This window comes from Stegodyphus dumicola, chromosome 5, assembly GCF_044657685.1.
Source record: "Stegodyphus dumicola isolate Sdum_Otavi_A_Nest chromosome 5, ASM4465768v1".
Taxonomy (NCBI): domain Eukaryota; kingdom Metazoa; phylum Arthropoda; class Arachnida; order Araneae; family Eresidae; genus Stegodyphus; species Stegodyphus dumicola.
Window position 1 is genome coordinate 125893607 of NC_140772.1, and position 18328 is coordinate 125911934.

The following is an 18328-nucleotide window of genomic DNA, read 5'->3' on the forward strand; positions in this document are numbered from 1 at the left end:
CTTCTGGAAAGAAATAATCTCAAACGTTCTAAAACAAAACTTTGTAACTTTTTTTTTATTTCCCGTGGCAAGTAAACAGGACAACAGATATCTTTAAAACAAATAGAAATGAACATAAAGATGGAACGATGTCGGTTAAGTCGTCAACTTAAGTGCGGCAATCGAATACCGCTCCCACAAAAATGCAGGAGGTAGAGCAGGACAGGAGGCAAGGTGAGAAATGTCAAAATCCTTTACAAGATTACAATCCTTTACAAGAGCCACACAAGGGACAAGCAGAATCCGGAGCCAAGTTAATTTTATGAAGGTGTTTTCGGAGACTATCATTACCAGAAAATACATTATCATTACCGTACAGTGCCACCGATTTATCATGAGGCCACTCAGGAATATCTTGAATATAACTGAATCAGGGCTTTTGACCACTTTTAAAGGCAACGTTCCGAAAGAAGGAACTCATTAGTGTGCTTTTAATTATTGTCTTAATAGATTGGTAGGCCAGTTTCTGGTTATTTAGGTGTAAAACGAAAGCCATCTTTTCCCCAGAAAGTCAGCGATATCATTCCCTTCGATTCCGCAATGGGCCGGGATCAAGAGCAAAACAACTGTTTTATCATAATCTGATAAACAGTCCAAAAGATTCGTCGACATCTTTCGTGTAGGATGGACCATCAGATTCTATGGCCTGAAGACCTGCTGTTGAATCCGAGAGAATCACCACTTCAGAAAAACATTCCAATCGGTTTTGCAATTGAAAAAAGGCAATCGGATAGCAGAGATTTCTCCGTCGAAAGCTAACATGTGAGCACCAACAGGAGAGTAAAATGAAAAAAGTACGCTAAAAGCACTGGCTTCTGCACTGACACTATCTTCCACCCTAGAACCATCTCTGTATAGACCCTGAGGCAATGCGAAACAGGATAAGGATTATTCAAAGTTTTATGTGTCACAGATCTTAGGATTTTATCACAGTTCTTTAACAACATTCTGACTCAAGTCAAGGCAGACAGAAAATGTTTTGACTTCGATGAAGCAACGGGGTAATAAAAATTTCTGCATTCCACAATCGATGTCAAGTTCAGAAATCAGATCGATGATCCCCCTGAACAAAGCTTCTCTGGGTCTTTAGATTACGATCAGTCTAAACAGAGATATGATCCCATATGGTCAGGCAAGGAATTGCAAGGCTTGATTTTGAAATTTTTCAAGGAAATAAATTATTTTCTTAGAAGCAGTAACAAGTAGATTACAGAAGTAAGTGTTACGTAGAAAAAAATTAATTAACTTTTAACTCAACTTTTTAACTGACTTCTTGGTCCTGTGACAAAAAAAAATACTCAAACTAAAACCAAGCTCAGTAATCATAATCTTAAACTTTTAAATCAAAGAGAAATCAAAGAAAGATATCCTCTCTGGTGTTTTGGATAAAACTAATATTATTTAAAAAAAAAAAAAAAAAATGCGAAGAGGCACTTCCACAACAAAATCATTAATCATGTTATCTCTCACTAAAATAAAACTAATTCAGATCTCCCAACCTGAAAACACATAAATTTCAATACAAACCTAGATATAGTCATAAAACACTTCACATTTAAAATACCACACAGATCTCCCCAAAACACCAGGGAAAGATAAATCTCACAATTAAGAAGTCTGTTCATCAAAATCAAAATAAATTCAGTAAACCGATCGTATAGTCACCAACCCTTAAAACTGATTTTTCTACTACCGCAATACCGTTCTACTACCGCATGGTTATTCGAATAAAATAACCATGTTTCCGTAAGGATCACATGGGTGACCTACAGTAGACCACAATTAATACACAAAAGAAACATACAATAATAAAAATAATAAACACATTTATTAAATAATTCAAATCTTATAATTCAAGATTGCTGGCCAGACTACCCCTAGACTACCCAATTAGTTCAATTAACTTCTGACAATTAAACATTAATAAAATAAATAAGTTACTCATAGTTTTTTTTTTCATATCAATCTCATATTAAACATTATTACATTAATACAAAAATCACAGTAAAACACGTCACAGTTCTTAATCATTTTAAACAGGAACTCAAGAAGTTTAAACTCATTTATAAAAGTTAATTTAGAATAAATCATATTTCTTCAACTGTGACACATCAGCATGTTCATCCTCGGTCAAATGAAATTACATGAATATAGAACTTAAACATTAAAACAAAGATTCACTTCCTTCAATTAGTTCAATTAACTTCTGACAATTAAACATTAATAAAATAAATTACCTTCTCAGCTAGAAATTTAGTAACAATAAATATTCAATTTTCATCTACTTAAACATGATAGCTCTTGCTTTAGTATTAAACATTTCCAAATTTATAAAGATAAATTAACAAAATAAAAGCAGCAGTGAAAATATAAAGTCACTCACGAAATCCGCGTACACACATGTGAGAGACACAGGGGCCCGGATCCAGTCACGAAACGTCGAAATATAACAGACAAGCATCCTCGATGTCCAGAAAACCGATACTGATGTGTGTTCAAGCATAACGAGAATTTTCTCATAACACCCGCACTACTCGGTCCAGCAGCATTTAACTCAAAAAAATATTAATAATCAGTCTTCTCTTTTATTTCGAAGACCCTCTGAAGATAACGGAAGGAGATGGACAGCAGGAGATGAGGACTTCCCTCTTTTTCCATATTTTCCAAAGCAAACTGGAACTTCAGCGCGAGTTATTCAAACAGCTCTTCCAACGTCAGAGACATGATTCAGACGCTGGACCTAGCTCCAGGTCTTTTGCCAATTACGCGGAAATATAACCGCAAGGAGCTCGCGACGATCTATGACCGGCCGCCGCAACCAGTGCCTCGGAAATTATCAATTTTAACCGTAACCGCGGTCGCCCCCAAGGGGTCGTCGGGTAACGTTCCTCTCAAAGTCGTTCAAACTGGACCAAATTTCACAAAAACCTCGCAAAATCTCCTTTATTCTTCTCCTTGCAACGGCTTAAGAAAACTCGGTTTACACTCCCCAAGAAACGCCTCAAAACCACTATTGGCTCAAACAACACTAAAATTAAAAATTTAACCAATCTTAAAGAAACTTGGACTCCCTCTAGCCAACTAGGAAAAAGGTAATAAATAGCCTCTAAAATTCTCAGAAATTCAGAACTTTCTACAAGAAGACAAACCCTTTCTTTCCCACGCAACAGAAGAATGTTTCCAACCTATAACTCTGTCAAAAAAAAAAAAAAAAAACCGCGCCCCTTAGAACTATTGCCTCTGAACGAGCAAAGCACGTGTTTTTAACCCCCGCGAAAAGAGGAAAATGCAGATGGGCAGTTTGACCCCTAACCTCCCAAAGAAGCCGACTCGAGAGAAACGGAAATACACCCTCGCCCTTTTAACTGTAACACATATTCTGCCAAACTTAAAAGAGCTTTGCCATAAAGTTTAACAATTTTAAATATTATACATTAATTTTTAAATTAGAGCAATACAAATTCATTAATCACAGTAAAATAATATAATAACTAAGAATACATTATGCACAGTAAAATAATACATAATAATTTTCCACCACAAATTCCCCACGGTACGGAAAAAAGAAACATTTTGAGCAACAAAATTTTTCTACACACTCCTAAATAATTACAAAAAGATTAAGCCAAACTGCAGACACATTATTACACACCTGGATGTAGTTACGGAGAACAGTGATAAGTACTCACAACAATTTCAAATTTACTTTAAGAAGTGTCCCTGATACCTTAATTAACAACTTGGTAACACAATACTCATAAACCAGAAACAAATCAAACGACTAGTGAGTAAATAAATACAAGCTTTTAGTATCCTAATCAACAACAGAAGCAAACAACATGAACCAGAAAAGTTTATCACAAATAACCTCTAAACTGAAAGGAAGTACAGACACGCAGAGAGAAACTCCAGAAACGGAATTCAGTAACTTGAACAAAATCTAAGCCAAAAAATGTCTAGCGCTTAACTAGAAACAAGAGGGAAAAAAAAAATTGAAAACTTAACTTGAAACAGGAAATGAAAGTTCGTACCAGCCAAATAAATCCCTAAACGCAAACAAACTATGGAGTCACGAACTAAAACCAAAACTAAGAAAACTCTCAACATGCGCATACCACCACCAGAGCGAAGCCCAGTTAAATGAAATCGGAACTTTAAAATAATTCTTCAAAGAGCCAAAGAAAATTCAAGACACTTGTAAGGTAATCAAAACTCAATAATAAACAAATTACCGAAAAAAAAAAAAAAAAAATTCTAAACAAAAATTTGTCACCAGGACTAAGTCAAGACCGAACCGAAGCGAGTTAAAGAACACACATAGAAAATCTCAAAATAACAAAAGGTGTTCAAAATACCTTTAAAATTTAAACTGTATAAAACATAAAATTGCCTACAAGAGCTGTTTAGGGAATGTGCACTGCTTTGCGAAAATGCAGTATTGAGCAACATCTATACAAAAACGCCCAAAGCTGGCTACAGTAGACCATGGTAGACACGTAACGACCTAACATGTTAACATGTCTATACCATTGTTAAGCCCTAACATGTTAACATACTTTCCACGTTGTATGTTTACAACACCGTGTTCATGCTCGTGAATACATGCTTATGTGAAGGCTTCAGAAACGGTGATAATTTAATTAAGAGATTATGTTTTCCATTATAATATTTGCATTGCTTTCCGCGTTATGGAAGACGCAGTGAAAAATATTAGCATATTTTTAAATGAGAATCTGGAATTGCGGCAGATGCAATATACTGAATTAAACTGAAATTCGAAAAATTTCTGTTTCTTTCTTTATGGGCAAAGCAAGACTTTCTGCTGGATTGTTCTTTTACTTCCTTGTACGAAGTAAAAAGGAAGTATTGTAATCGCGAAAAGTTTCAGGCAGCATATTTCAACGAAAATATCCATTTTTAACGCTATCGAATACAATTTAACGATGTTTTTGCGTGATATATGTACGTAAGGACAGAATAAAAGACTCCTTTCCTCAAAAAAAAAAAAAAAAAATTATAAAACTGCTTTAAAAATGAATTCTGAAGAGAATTTTTCGTGGCGTCTGTACGAACGTATGTACGTACGTACGTATCTCGCATAACTCAAAAACGAGTAGCCTCACAACGTTGAAATTTTGTATATAGGACTGATATAACATGTAGATGTGCACCTCGTATTTTGGTTGCAATCGGCCGCACCAAACGTATATAAATATATTTATATATATATCCACTCTGTTACCCGGCTCAGTGATCTCAGTTTCTTTACTCTTATGTTTGTAAATTGTACATTTTTTGCTTTAAAAATGATTGAATTATGTTGTTCTTATCTTCCAGTTCAGGTTTTTATGCCTTTAGTAAATCTGTATGCAATATTTTTAGAATTATCGACAATTAAGTTATCGACAATTAAATTGTTTAAGTGCCGCTAAGCCTAATAATGTTTTTGTTGGCGGCCATTGCTTGTTTACATTTGAAACAGCAGAATAGTGGATTTGTTGCAAATCTAGAGAAACTTAGCTTCGCAACAACAAAGATAACACCTTCATTTAGTATCGCGAATTAAATCATGCTTAATACTTTCTGGAATTTTTTCGAGGAAATAAGTGTTTAAAATTTACTTCGTAATTTTTAATACAGATATTTTGAGTTTTTATGTATTTTTGCCTTGTCGCGAAGTGAGAACTGAATTAATTGAATGAGAAATACTCAATCGTCTGTGAAAAACTGTTTCTTTTTTGTATTGTTTGCTTAATTTCTTTTATACATCGTTCTAGTTTTATTATAGCATTTGAATAGAACATGTGGTAACGATTAGATAATTCTTGAAATGATATAAATTTTGTGCATTCTGAGTTATAATTCTCTCAAGACAAGCATAGCCGAGCGGCAGAAATTGTCAAGTTGCAGATCCTCACATCGTGGGGCCACGTTTACTTCTCTTCTAGAGACTCTGCACTAGGTGCAAAAAGTACGTTTCATCTTACTGGATTCAACTCATCATTAAAGACACCCTACTTATAATATATTGGTAAAGGCCGCACTAGGCCGATTGCCTCTTAATTGTGTTATGGCATAGACATAGACATAGTTATAATATGAACAAAATATAATACTGTTAAGTGAACCTAGCGCCAGAGTGTCGCTATGGTAAACAAATATAGTGAATTTTAAGGAATGCATTTATTCTATTGTGGTTTATGCGCTGTCGGCGAAGTAGATTTAATTCAATCCAATAAGTTTAAATGAAATGAAAAAAAAAATGCGTTTAATTTAATATTCCGTACAAGGAAGTCATGTGGTCTACACATCAGATTGTTTTTTATGGTATGCGAACGTTGCGTCAAAAATATAAGTCGGCAAAAAGTATTTATCTTGTTGTGAGGTCTTTCACAGATGTTGTGAAAACAAGTCAAACATATTCAGTTATATTTTATTCTTTGAAATCTGTGCGTGCGGTCTGTTAGTTCTGCGACAAGAAACTAAGATTTACAATAAAGGATGATGCTTTATTAAAAGAATTTTCAAGCTATTCAGGCAGCATGGCTAATTGCAAAGAATTTATTTGAGAAATATATTACTTAGTCTAAATTCCTGGTATTTTAAATAGCTTTTCTTATTCCTGCCTGTTCGTATTAATGATAATCTACGGTACTTCTTTCATTTAAGATAGATCTAAAGAGTGGAAGAGATAGTTCATAGAAAATATTTAATCCTGTCGTAAGAGCTATGTCATTAGATTCTCATTAAAAAGGACATTACGTCATGGTTATTATATCTCAACATAAGGAATAGTAGGATTTGATTTGTGCTCATGCTATAGATACTTTTTGTCATTTGCCTGTACGAAGTAAAGGAAGTACTGTAATCGCGAAAATTTTCGGGTACCATATTTCAACGAAACTATCCATTTTGACTACTGTCGAATGCAATTTAACGACGTTTTTGCGTGACATCTGTACGTAAGAACAGAATAAAGGACACTTTTTGCCAAAACAGGTTGCAAAAAGGATTTAAAATGGATTCAGAAGAGATTTTTTTTCGTGATGTCTGCGCGTACTTAACGTACGTATGTATGTATCTCGCATAACTTAAAACCGAGTAGCCTCAGCACGCGAAAATTTTGAAATATATAACTGCTATAACATGTCGTTGTGCAGCTCTTTTTTTAGTTACAATCCTCGGTCTGACCAAAAGTGTATATACACTCTCTTAGACAAATAATAATAAATAATAATAATAATAATAAAAAAAAAACGACGCACCACAACGCACCGAGAAGATATAAAGCAAATTGGACACAAATTGATATGCATGCAGGTTTCGACGGAAATGCAAAATTTTACTTTTTGGCTGCCAATGAATGAACGGTTGTCGCTATAGCGCATCTGATCTGCGCAACTGGCAGGATATTTGAGAGGAGAAATTACGATTCCAGGTCATAAATTCTTCACGAATTTCATTCCGTGTACTCTGGTAGACAGTAACTATGCCTCCCATACAAGTGCGCGAACGATATGCGCAGATGTCAGAATTTGAGAGAGGTCGTGTATTCGGGCTCAAAGAAGCCGGTTGGTCTTCAGTGATGAGTTCCACTTTGAACTGAGCCCCGATGACCAGCGAAGGCGAGTCTGGAGACGCCCCAGACAGCGGTGTGATACCAACCTGTCTTCCGGGAGACAGGCCGACAACCAAGAGTAATGGTCTGGGGTGCCATTTCATTTCATAGTAGGACCCCTTTGGTTGTCACCCATCGCAACCTTACAGCACAACGGTACGTCGACGAAATTCTAAAGCCCGTTGTGTTGCCCTTGATGTCACGCGACCCTGGGCTTACATTTCAGCAAGATAATGCCCGCCCCCCCACACTGCACATGTTTCTACTGCTTGCCTTACTGTTTGCCGAACATTACCTTGGCCAGCAAGGTTGCCGGATCTCTCTCCTATTGAGCTCGTTTGGAGCATTATGGGCAGGACCCTCCAACCAGCTCGGGATGTTGACGATCTAATGCGCTTGTTGGACAGAATTTGGCACGATATCCCTCAGGAGGACATTCGCAACCTCTATCGATCGATGCCAAGTCGAATAACTGCTTGCATAAGGGCCAGAGGTGGACAAACGCGTTACTGACACGTTACTTCAATAAATGGCCCAATTTTTCTCAAACTGTAATCATTTGTTTTTCTGTACACGTACATCACTTCTACCGATTTTCATCCCATTCGGATAACTCCTTCTTGGTTTTTTTCGTAGTTTTTTTTTTTTTTGTCTAACAGTGTATATACCCACTGTTGTTAATCGGCTCCATAAGCTCAGTTTTTTTTTTATTCTTATATGTTGATATGGTGTTGGTGTATTTAATTACGGTAAAGCACACTAGGGCTATCTGCCTAAGGGGAGGGATGCCTTTCGTGGAGGACTTTCTAAGGGAAACTGGCTCGTATACACGTTACACATGGGGAAAACCACGAAAACGCCCATGCAGCCAGCCCGTTTGCGGGATTCGAACCTCGGACCGAACTACCAGTGTTCAGCGACGTTACCGCTCGGCCGCTGGTGGGCTCAACATGTTGATTAACTGCGCAATTTTTTGCTTCAAAAATGATTGAATTATGTTGTTCTTATCTTCTGGTTAAACCTTTTATGCCTTTAATTAATAGTTGCAGAATTATCAGCAATTTAAAAGTTAATTCAGAAGTCAAACAACAAAAATCAGCGTTATATTTACAAAATATTCACAGGACTAGTTTCGATGGTTTTACCGAACCACCATCTTCAGCTGCAAAACCGCAAATGAACAAGATAGGAAAAAATGATTAGATAAGATAAGAAAGCGTGGACAAGAATAAGCAAGTGGCGCCATCTGTTGGTGAAACTAAAACATAATTTCTCTAAAAGCCGAAGGCAAATTTGGATTGGAATTAGGATTGTTAACTAGAACAGAAAGATTTTTATGAATGTGAAATGCCTCTAGAAAATCCAGTTCTCCAATGGAAGATGTTTTTTGAATAATTTTGGCAGCAGAAAAATTGAAAGTGTGATTTTCGGACCAACAATGTTGAGCAACAGAAGACTTCTGTGTTTCCTTTTTTCTAACATATGCCTCATGTTCTTTGACGCGAAATTTTAAGCCTCTCTTAGTTTGGCCAATGTAAATTAAACCCCACTGGCAAGGAATCCTATAAATACCCCAGGAATTCATATCCGGAATGGAGTCCTTGAGTATAGAAGTCGGAATTTTATTGATGGGAGAATAAACAACCCGAAAGTTAAATTTCTGCAAAATATGTGCAACTTTATAGCTAATTGATGGAAAGAAGGGAATGACAACAGAATTTTTATAATCTCCTAAAATAAGAGTGTGGCTTTTAGTGTGTTGAGATGAGAATTTTTTAACTGCTTGATTAATAATGTTGGGTGAAAAGCCCCTGTCAATAGCTATTGCTTTTAAATAATATAGTTCTTCATCAAGGGCTAGTTTGGAGGAGCAAACTTGAAGAGCACGGAAAACATAGGAATAAAATGAAGCTAACTTTTGTTTAGTCGGATGACATGATTTAAAGTGTGGTAGAAGGCAAACCGATGAAGGTTTACGGTAAACTGTAGTACTGAAGTTGGATGTGTTACGTGTGACCAGAATGTCGAGAAACGGAAGAGAATTGCAAGTCTCAAGTTCAAAAGTGAACTGAATAGCAGGATCAATAGAATTCATTGTTGAAAGAACTTTATTTAAATCATCTTTATTACCTTCAAACAGGGTAAAAGTATCGTCTACGTAGCGGAACCATGCCGGGAAGTTTAAAGTTTCAAACAATTTTGATTCATAATAATGCATGTAGATATCAGCCAGGATGGGACTGAGGGGGCTTCCCATGGCTAATCCCTCAGTTTGCTTGTAATATTTATTTTGGAAAACAAAATGTGTTTGTTTCAAACAGAGTTGAGTGAGAGAAATTAGCTCATCAATTTCGAAGCAAGAGAAATGAAATTCGCGAAGTCTGGTTTCTAGACATCTTAATGCACCCTCCACTGGGACATTGGTGAATAATGATTTTACATCAAAAGAAACCATGAGTAAATTACTAGGAGAAATGTTTTTAACCTTTTTTACAAACTCTATTTAATTTTTATGGTGTAAATGTTATTGTCTAATAGAGTGGAAAATCTAGAAACTAAACATTTAGCTAATGGATAGGAGGCAGTACCTAAACTTGATACAATAGGGCGGAAAGGAATACCACTTTTATGAATTTTGGGAAGAGCATATAATCTGGCACAATTCGCAACAGATGGGATAAGCGAATGTTTTAAGTTGCTTGAAATGATTTGCGAAGATTTGATCGCAGTTTTTATTTTGGACAAGTCCGAAGGTGAAGGATCTTTAGGGATCGGATTATATGGTCCTTCGTTTAAGAGTTTAGTGACACCATCGATGTAAGTGTTCTTATCCATGACGACTATCTGGCCACCTTTGTCGGCCTTTGAAATGATAATATCCGGGTTAGAATGAATTTCGCGCATTGTAGCTCTTTCTCTCGCAGTTAGATTTGGTTTCAAAGGTTTATTATTGAATTTCACATTATGAGCGATAAGATGCCTAATCATTTCCTTCTGTGAATCTGAAACTTTACTGAACTTGAAAGCTTTTTCGATAGGAGTCAAAATCTTTGGAATAGAGGGTTTACAGGTTTGTGAGAAGTTAAAATTATATTTTAGAATTCTCTCTTGTTCTTCTGAAAGACTAACATTAGAAATATTAAGTATTGGCTTGATGTTTACAATGGGAAGATTTTTTGAACTACTTGAACTGGAAGACTGTAAAAGAAGTTTTTCGAATTTAACTGAGAGGGTGTTTTTATGACGGTTAACTGCATTTTCCGTTCTAGACCAAGACTTTTGTTCAAGGGCAGTGAATTTTGGATATGATTTAGCGAGTTCCAGATGAAGCTTATAGAGTTCATGTTCAATTTTGGACAATTGTTGACGTGTATCCCTTATCACGGACCGAAATAAGGCAAGCTTGCAATTTAACAGAATTCTTGAAACGCGACTCGAAGGTTTTTGATTAGATTTGATTTGAATAAAATTAGGGATCAATTTTTTACATTTACATTTAAGTAAAAAGTCAAAATGATTCAGGAATTTTTGCCGTTTCAGGCGTAATTTAGTGAAACGATTAACGGATGAAGGCATGATAAACAATGCAGAAAATCAAACTAAATTAACTGAGCAATAATAAAGTACACACAAAACAGCAGAAAAATCCCTCACTGAAATGAATAGAGAACAAAACGTTTGTAAGCAAAATGCATGAAATCAGACAAGCAAAGCACAATATCCAAATGTACAAAACATAAACATAACTTAAAAATTGCAAAAAAGTACTCACCGAAACTCCTATCGAAAAAGCTTTCAAGTTCAGTAAAGTTTCAGATTCACAGAAAGAAATGATTAGGCATCTTATCGCTCATAATGTGAAATTCAATAATAAACCTTTGAAACCAAATCTAACTGCGAGAGAAAGAGCTACAATGCGCGAAATTCATTCTAACCCGGATATTATCATTTCAAAGGCCGACAAAGGTGGCCAGATAGTCGTCATGGATAAGAACACTTACATCGATGGTGTCACTAAACTCTTAAACGAAGGACCATATAATCCGATCCCTAAAGATCCTTCACCTTCGGACTTGTCCAAAATAAAAACTGCGATCAAATCTTCGCAAATCATTTCAAGCAACTTAAAACATTCGCTTATCCCATCTGTTGCGAATTGTGCCAGATTATATGCTCTTCCCAAAATTCATAAAAGTGGTATTCCTTTCCGCCCTATTGTATCAAGTTTAGGTACTGCCTCCTATCCATTAGCTAAATGTTTAGTTTCTAGATTTTCCACTCTATTAGACAATAACATTTACACCATAAAAATTAAATAGAGTTTGTAAAAAAGGTTAAAAACATTTCTCCTAGTAATTTACTCATGGTTTCTTTTGATGTAAAATCATTATTCACCAATGTCCCAGTGGAGGGTGCATTAAGATGTCTAGAAACCAGACTTCGCGAATTTCATTTCTCTTGCTTCGAAATTGATGAGCTAATTTCTCTCACTCAACTCTGTTTGAAACAAACACATTTTGTTTTCCACAGTTTACCGTAAACCTTCATCGGTTTGCCTTCTACCACACTTTAAATCATGTCATCCGACTAAACAAAAATTAGCTTCATTTTATTCCTATGTTTTCCGTGCTCTTCAAGTTTGCTCCTCCAAACTAGCCCTTGATGAAGAACTAAATTATTTAAAAGCAATAGCTATTGACAGGGGCTTTTCACCCAACATTATTAATCAAGCAGTTAAAAAATTCTCATCTCAACACACTAAAAGCCACACTTATTTTAGGAGATAATAAAAATTCTGTTGTCATTCCCTTCTTTCCATCAATTAGCTATAAAGTTGCACATATTTTGCAGAAATTTAACTTTCGGGTTGTTTATTCTCCCATCAATAAAATTCCGACTTCTATACTCAAGGACCCCATTTCGGATATGAATTCCTGGGGTATTTATAGGATTCCTTGCCAGTGGGGTTTAATTTACATTGGCCAAACTAAAAGAGGCTTAAAATTTCGCGTCAAAGAACATGAGGCATATGTTAGAAAAAAGGAAACACAGAAGTCTTCTGTTGCTCAACATTGTTGGTCCGAAAATCACACTTTCAATTTTTCTGCTGCCAAAATTATTCAAAAAACATCTTCCATTGGAGAACTGGATTTTCTAGAGGCATTTCACATTCATAAAAATCTTTCTGTTCTAGTTAACAATCCTAATTCCAATCCAAATTTGCCTTCGGCTTTTAGAGAAATTATGTTTTAGTTTCACCAACAGATGGCGCCACTTGCTTATTCCTGTCCAGGCTTTCTTATCTTATCTAATCATTTTTTCCTATCTTGTTCATTTGCGGTTTTGCAGCTGAAGATGGTGGTTCGGTAAAACCATCGAAACTAGTCCTGTGAAAATTTTGTAAATATAACGCTGATTTTTGTTGTTTGACGTCTGAATTAGTATTTATTCGGCGTGTTATTGTGTCTTAATTTAAAAGTTGTTTAAGTGCAGCTAATATATAGTAGGTAATTAATAATTTGTTTACCATAGCAGTCATATTTGTTTACATTTGAAACTTATCAGAATAGTGAATTAAGTCAGTTTCTGCAGCTTCAGTGATTTTGCCGAGTGGGACCAGAAATATATACTTTCAGAGTGAAGACTCAAGTGCGTATTAAGGAAGCGTCAAGAGGCGTATTAAGCAGTTTTGTTTACCAAAATTTATCTGCCTTCTTACCACGCTAGCCGAATTGCTTGTTTTGGGGAAAAACTCTAATTTTAATTGTAATTTTTTTTAAATTGTGTTAATTGTATTTGGTGTTTTATGTTTTTATATATCATTCAACTTTTGATGAAGATATATTGAGTTTTTATGTATTTTTGCCTTGCCGCGAAGTGAGAACTGAATTAATTGAATGAGAAATATATCTCTAATGAAATTCGAGGAAATAAGTTTAAACGAAATGCAGCAAAAAGTGCGGATTGTAGTCTTGTGGTTGTACATTCAACAATAGGAAGTACAACTAAATGGCATGAATCATTTAGCTCTTTGAATAAGAAATATAATAACAATTTGATCTAAATGTAAGTAAAACAAGAGGTATCAATCATATCTAGGAATACGGAAGAAACAGATCTCCGTCTACCAATTAGTTTGACTTATGTATTTGATACACTCAGTAGCTCTGCAAATGAATATGTGCATGTATAATATAAGGTAGGGGACTAGCTTTTTTTGTCAAACCAGTGCCCTGTTTTTCCATTAAAACAAAATTTGAATTGTGGCAAAGACAGGAAAATTATAAGAAACATAGCTTTCTTTCGTTAAAATCTTTAAAAATAATGATTTTACGACAAATTAATTATAAGATTCAGAATATCACGTACAGACCAGAGTGAAGAACTCTTAATTTGACCTTGATGAATCTAAAATCTGGACGGTCCTCAGGGTTTTCGAACCAGCATTCTTCCATGCACTGCTTGATGTAGTCTGGGCAATCTAGTTCGTGTAAGGGAGGACGGAAAAGTTCACCATCGTAGTTCATGGGATTGGCAACTCTTTCTTCTACATCTATAAAAATATTCGAAACTCAAAATGAATAATTTTGTTCCTGATGTAATTTCAAAAATAATGATCAATATTTTATAGTTAAAAAAATATGGGGGGACATAGATAATTTAATAAAAAGGACTAAATCATATTCAGCCGTAATCAAAACAAGAACTTAGGTTAGAATTTCAAAAGGAAAATTTTTTAATTCTTTCTAAAAGCTTTTGCAGAATAAGAAATTAAAAGTGTTAAATCGATTTTTGGCCTTATTGCAGTAAAGAAAAGGAGTCCACAATAATTTTTCGACTTTGTTTCGATGAAACTAAATGAAAATAGTCGCAAGGTTAAAATATTTATACTTTTTTATCTTTTTATTAAAACACATTTTAAAATAAAACATTAAATTTAAGAAAGACAAAATGCAAAAGAATGTAAAACAAGAGTTAATATAAAAGGAAGTTTTCAGAAGGAATTATATACTAAATACGAAGCGAAACATTTGATCAGTTATAGTATTATATACTAAGCATAATCCCTATTACCCGCGGTACTATGTCGTAATGAAATGAAAATTCAGATTATCTTTTCGAATACAATTGTGTAAGGTTTATTTTAATTAACAAGTTTTATTTATTTTAAAATCTCTTCTATTCTCCTACTGTTTCTTTTGCCCCCACCATAATATGTAAATGACAGAAGTTTTAAATAGAGAAAATGTGAGTTAAGAGAAGGATTGCCATCGCTAGTGATCTTGAAGACCAATCCTCTATCTGTACCAGATGTAAGCAGAGAATTATCTGAACTCCTTTGCTGTTGCATATTAAAAAATTAGTTCATGAAATTTACAGAGTCTGTTGTAAGAATAGGTTAAGGATTTGTGAATTATAAATAATCTGAATTTACATGTTGTCTGTTATTTCTGCGAAAAGCGGAATTAAAATTTTAAGTTTATTTCTGTACTTCAAGTTGAAATTTACAATAAATTTTTGTTTTTTTGTTTTCTAAATTTGATTCGGTTGTTGTGTTTGCGGAACCAGCGGCTGATTATAGTTCTACATCTTTTTAATATTCAAATCGATTCTAAGAGGCTCTTGTGTAGAGTAGAAAATATGCTAACATTATAAAGAACGAATCACCGACAACCTACCTATTCTTTAACTAATTGCTCTTTGTCATAGTTTACATGCTGGTCTACATTGCCCAAAAAAGACTTTAATTCCAGAATGCACTTTTCCGACTGAGAATCAATTCAATTCTTAGGCAAATGCTGCCATCTAGTGGGGATACAGGAAACGATTCCCCATATGTTCATTCAATATTCTGAGAGTATAGTCGGAGTCGGGAGTAAAATTAGTCTGTCAGATTTTAAAAATTAGTTAGTGTAGTTACGGAAAAGTGACTTTCAACTGATGGAGATAAAAATTTTCCGAATTTATGCACGATAATTAAGTTTCCTATCAGGTCCGTGCCAAACCCAATTGGCGCCGTCGTGCAAATGTCTAGAGAGCGCCTTTATGTAGTAACGATAATAATAATAATAATAACAATAATAGTAATAATAATAATAATAATAATAATAATAATAAAATAAATAAATAAATTCAAAAACAAAAACAAAAAACAAAGTTTAACTTTTGTCTAAATATGCAAACATTTTGTGCTTTGTTAAAACCCACACTTACACATATTTATTGAACATTTATATTATTAAAAGCCGCCCAACTGGTATAATGGTTAGCGTTGCTGACTGCCGTGCCGAAGGGCTCGAGTTCGAATCCGGGAGAAGACATGGATGTTTGTAAATGTATAATGTCCGTGCGGCATGGGTGCACTCTAAATATGCGAGGTGAAAGTCCTCTCGAAAAGTTGGTGGCAGAAGAAGAGGGGTGGGAGATGCTCGGATCCTCCCCCCATGGCGCTTTCCATCAAAATTGGGTGCGAAATTGAGCTAAACCAAGGTAAGGTGATGAAGGATGATACCAACGACAGGATTACCTTGCGCTCCTTGCCACGACGAATTTCGTGGGCTTGGGCTGACTATAGGTCAGACAAGTGAGCATTAGTCAACAGCAACATGTTATGAAAAAGTAACACTGCAAGCGAAGCGAAATAATATACTAAACGCACTGGATACCAAATATATTGCTGAACACTACTTATTATCTTAAAATTCAAACCGAAGTAATATACATATCTAATAAACTTGCACTAAATAAATTGTTGATCTCAGCGTAATTTACGACAAGGTTCAAATTGTGATTACAAAAGAGCACAAAAAATGCTGTAGGGCTGATATCTAGTGACATATCCAAAATTCTTTTCTGCACACCGCTATGTTGTTGACAACGATATAGCTTAGAGTTTCAACCGGCGATGCTATATTGCCTCCAAAAGTTTGCAAAACTGCAATTCATGCATAAGTTTTGTACTATGTATATCGCTTTGATTTTTATCAATTAATGCTTTTGCAGTTTCTGACATAAGTTGAGCTGATCTTGTAAATATATGTGAACAAAAATACGTCATGCCGACGTATATGCCAGGGTACAGGGGGCACCGTAGACACGTTCGGCAAATTGCTTAGTCCTTATTTTGTGTCTACTGTTGCAATCAGAGTAATTTGTGAAACATTTATCTTTTCTGTGATTTTTTTTTTGGTGATTGCTTGATGTTATATTTATTCTACATAAAAAAGGTAAGGGCAGTTACATATTATTGTTGAACTTGGGTTAGCTTTTTAATTCAGAAAAGCGACTACTTGAGCATAATTACACGTTTTTTTTTAATGTGAACCATTTATTTATTTAACTAAAAATTATTATCTTTCGAAAAGAAAGGATTGACATACTTATCGAGTAGCACTGAATTTAAAATATACCTATTTGAGATTTGAAGGGAAATAAAAATATACAAGGTATTCTGAAATTAAAAACTGCCCATTTACCGATTTTTAGTTATGCGGGAAACCGAAGGAAAATGCTTAGATATTTCATTACGTCTTTAATACATACTTTAAATTTGATTTATTTACTTTAATAAACAAACGAGTACCACCATCTCTTTGAATTATTTGGTATTGATCTAATAGTTCATACATTTACCAAGCAATGATTTCAGATATACTCACTTTTTCAGAAGTAAGGTAAAATATTTCAAACAATGACTTTCCGAGTGTTTTCAAGAAACGTTTTACGCAATAGTTCTTATAATAGTTATTTTCTACTTTTATGTTTACTTCCATTTTTTCCGTTTTTATTTTTCCTCAGATGTCGGAAGAAAAACAGAAAGAAACTGTCTGAGTATTAGAATGTATTGAAGAACAAGAAGATGTGAGGATGACTTAACCAGAACTTTAAAACTATAGAGTACCCAACCTGACGCTACTATTATTTGTTCATTAACGTCTCAGCTACCACTGAAATTACCAAAAGAACCTAATAACCAAAAAGAGTTAGAAAGTGTTTTCGCCTGAGAATTACCTTTAATTTCAGTGCCAGCCTGTCGAAAAAACAGAGGAAATACCACTGAAATCTACAATTTCTGCAGTAAATACGCTTTTGCCTGTGCCTGATGATTCTGGATTATGCCCGAGTCCATTATTGCCATCCCAAGTTCAAGCCTTAAGAGAAAATTGTTCTGGATATTACCAAAACTTGGTTTCGAGTTTCAGTTTCCCAAAAGACAAAAATAGACGTAATTGTTTTTTAGATGTACTGTTGTCGAATCTGACCAAACAACGAAAGAGTTGTCCGATTTCTTAGAACGATTACGAAAGAATAAACCTGTTAATTCGGAATTTCAAATTTCATTAAAAAAGAGACGAAGCATTGGCACGATGTTATTCAAAGAATTATCTATGCAATTCAGTTTTTAGCGACATAAAACTTAGCCTTCAGTGATTCCAGTAACAAATTATTCGAAAGATATAATAATTTTCTAAAGTGTATAGAAATGATCAAAAAATTTCACACTATCAATGTCTGTATATATTAATAAAATTCAAACTAAAAGAATATGCTTCATTACCTTGGAGATCAAATTCAAAATAAAAAAATAAGCTTATTGGGGGATAATATAAAAGGAAATTATTTTAAATAGAAATAAATATAATATAAAGCAAATTATTTTAAATAAGGTCA

At 34.6% G+C, this 18328-nt stretch overlaps 1 protein-coding gene across 1 annotated transcript in view; it reads right to left on the bottom strand.

Moving 5' to 3' along the window:
* LOC118183554 (guanylate cyclase 32E-like) overlaps positions 1–18328 on the bottom strand; it is a 459050-nt gene that overhangs the window by 46929 nt on the left and 393793 nt on the right. Inside the window, exon 17 of the mRNA XM_085817033.1 lies at positions 14027–14210. Coding sequence (XP_085673159.1) covers positions 14027–14210 — 184 coding nt within the window. The remainder of the gene's footprint in view (positions 1–14026; positions 14211–18328) is intronic.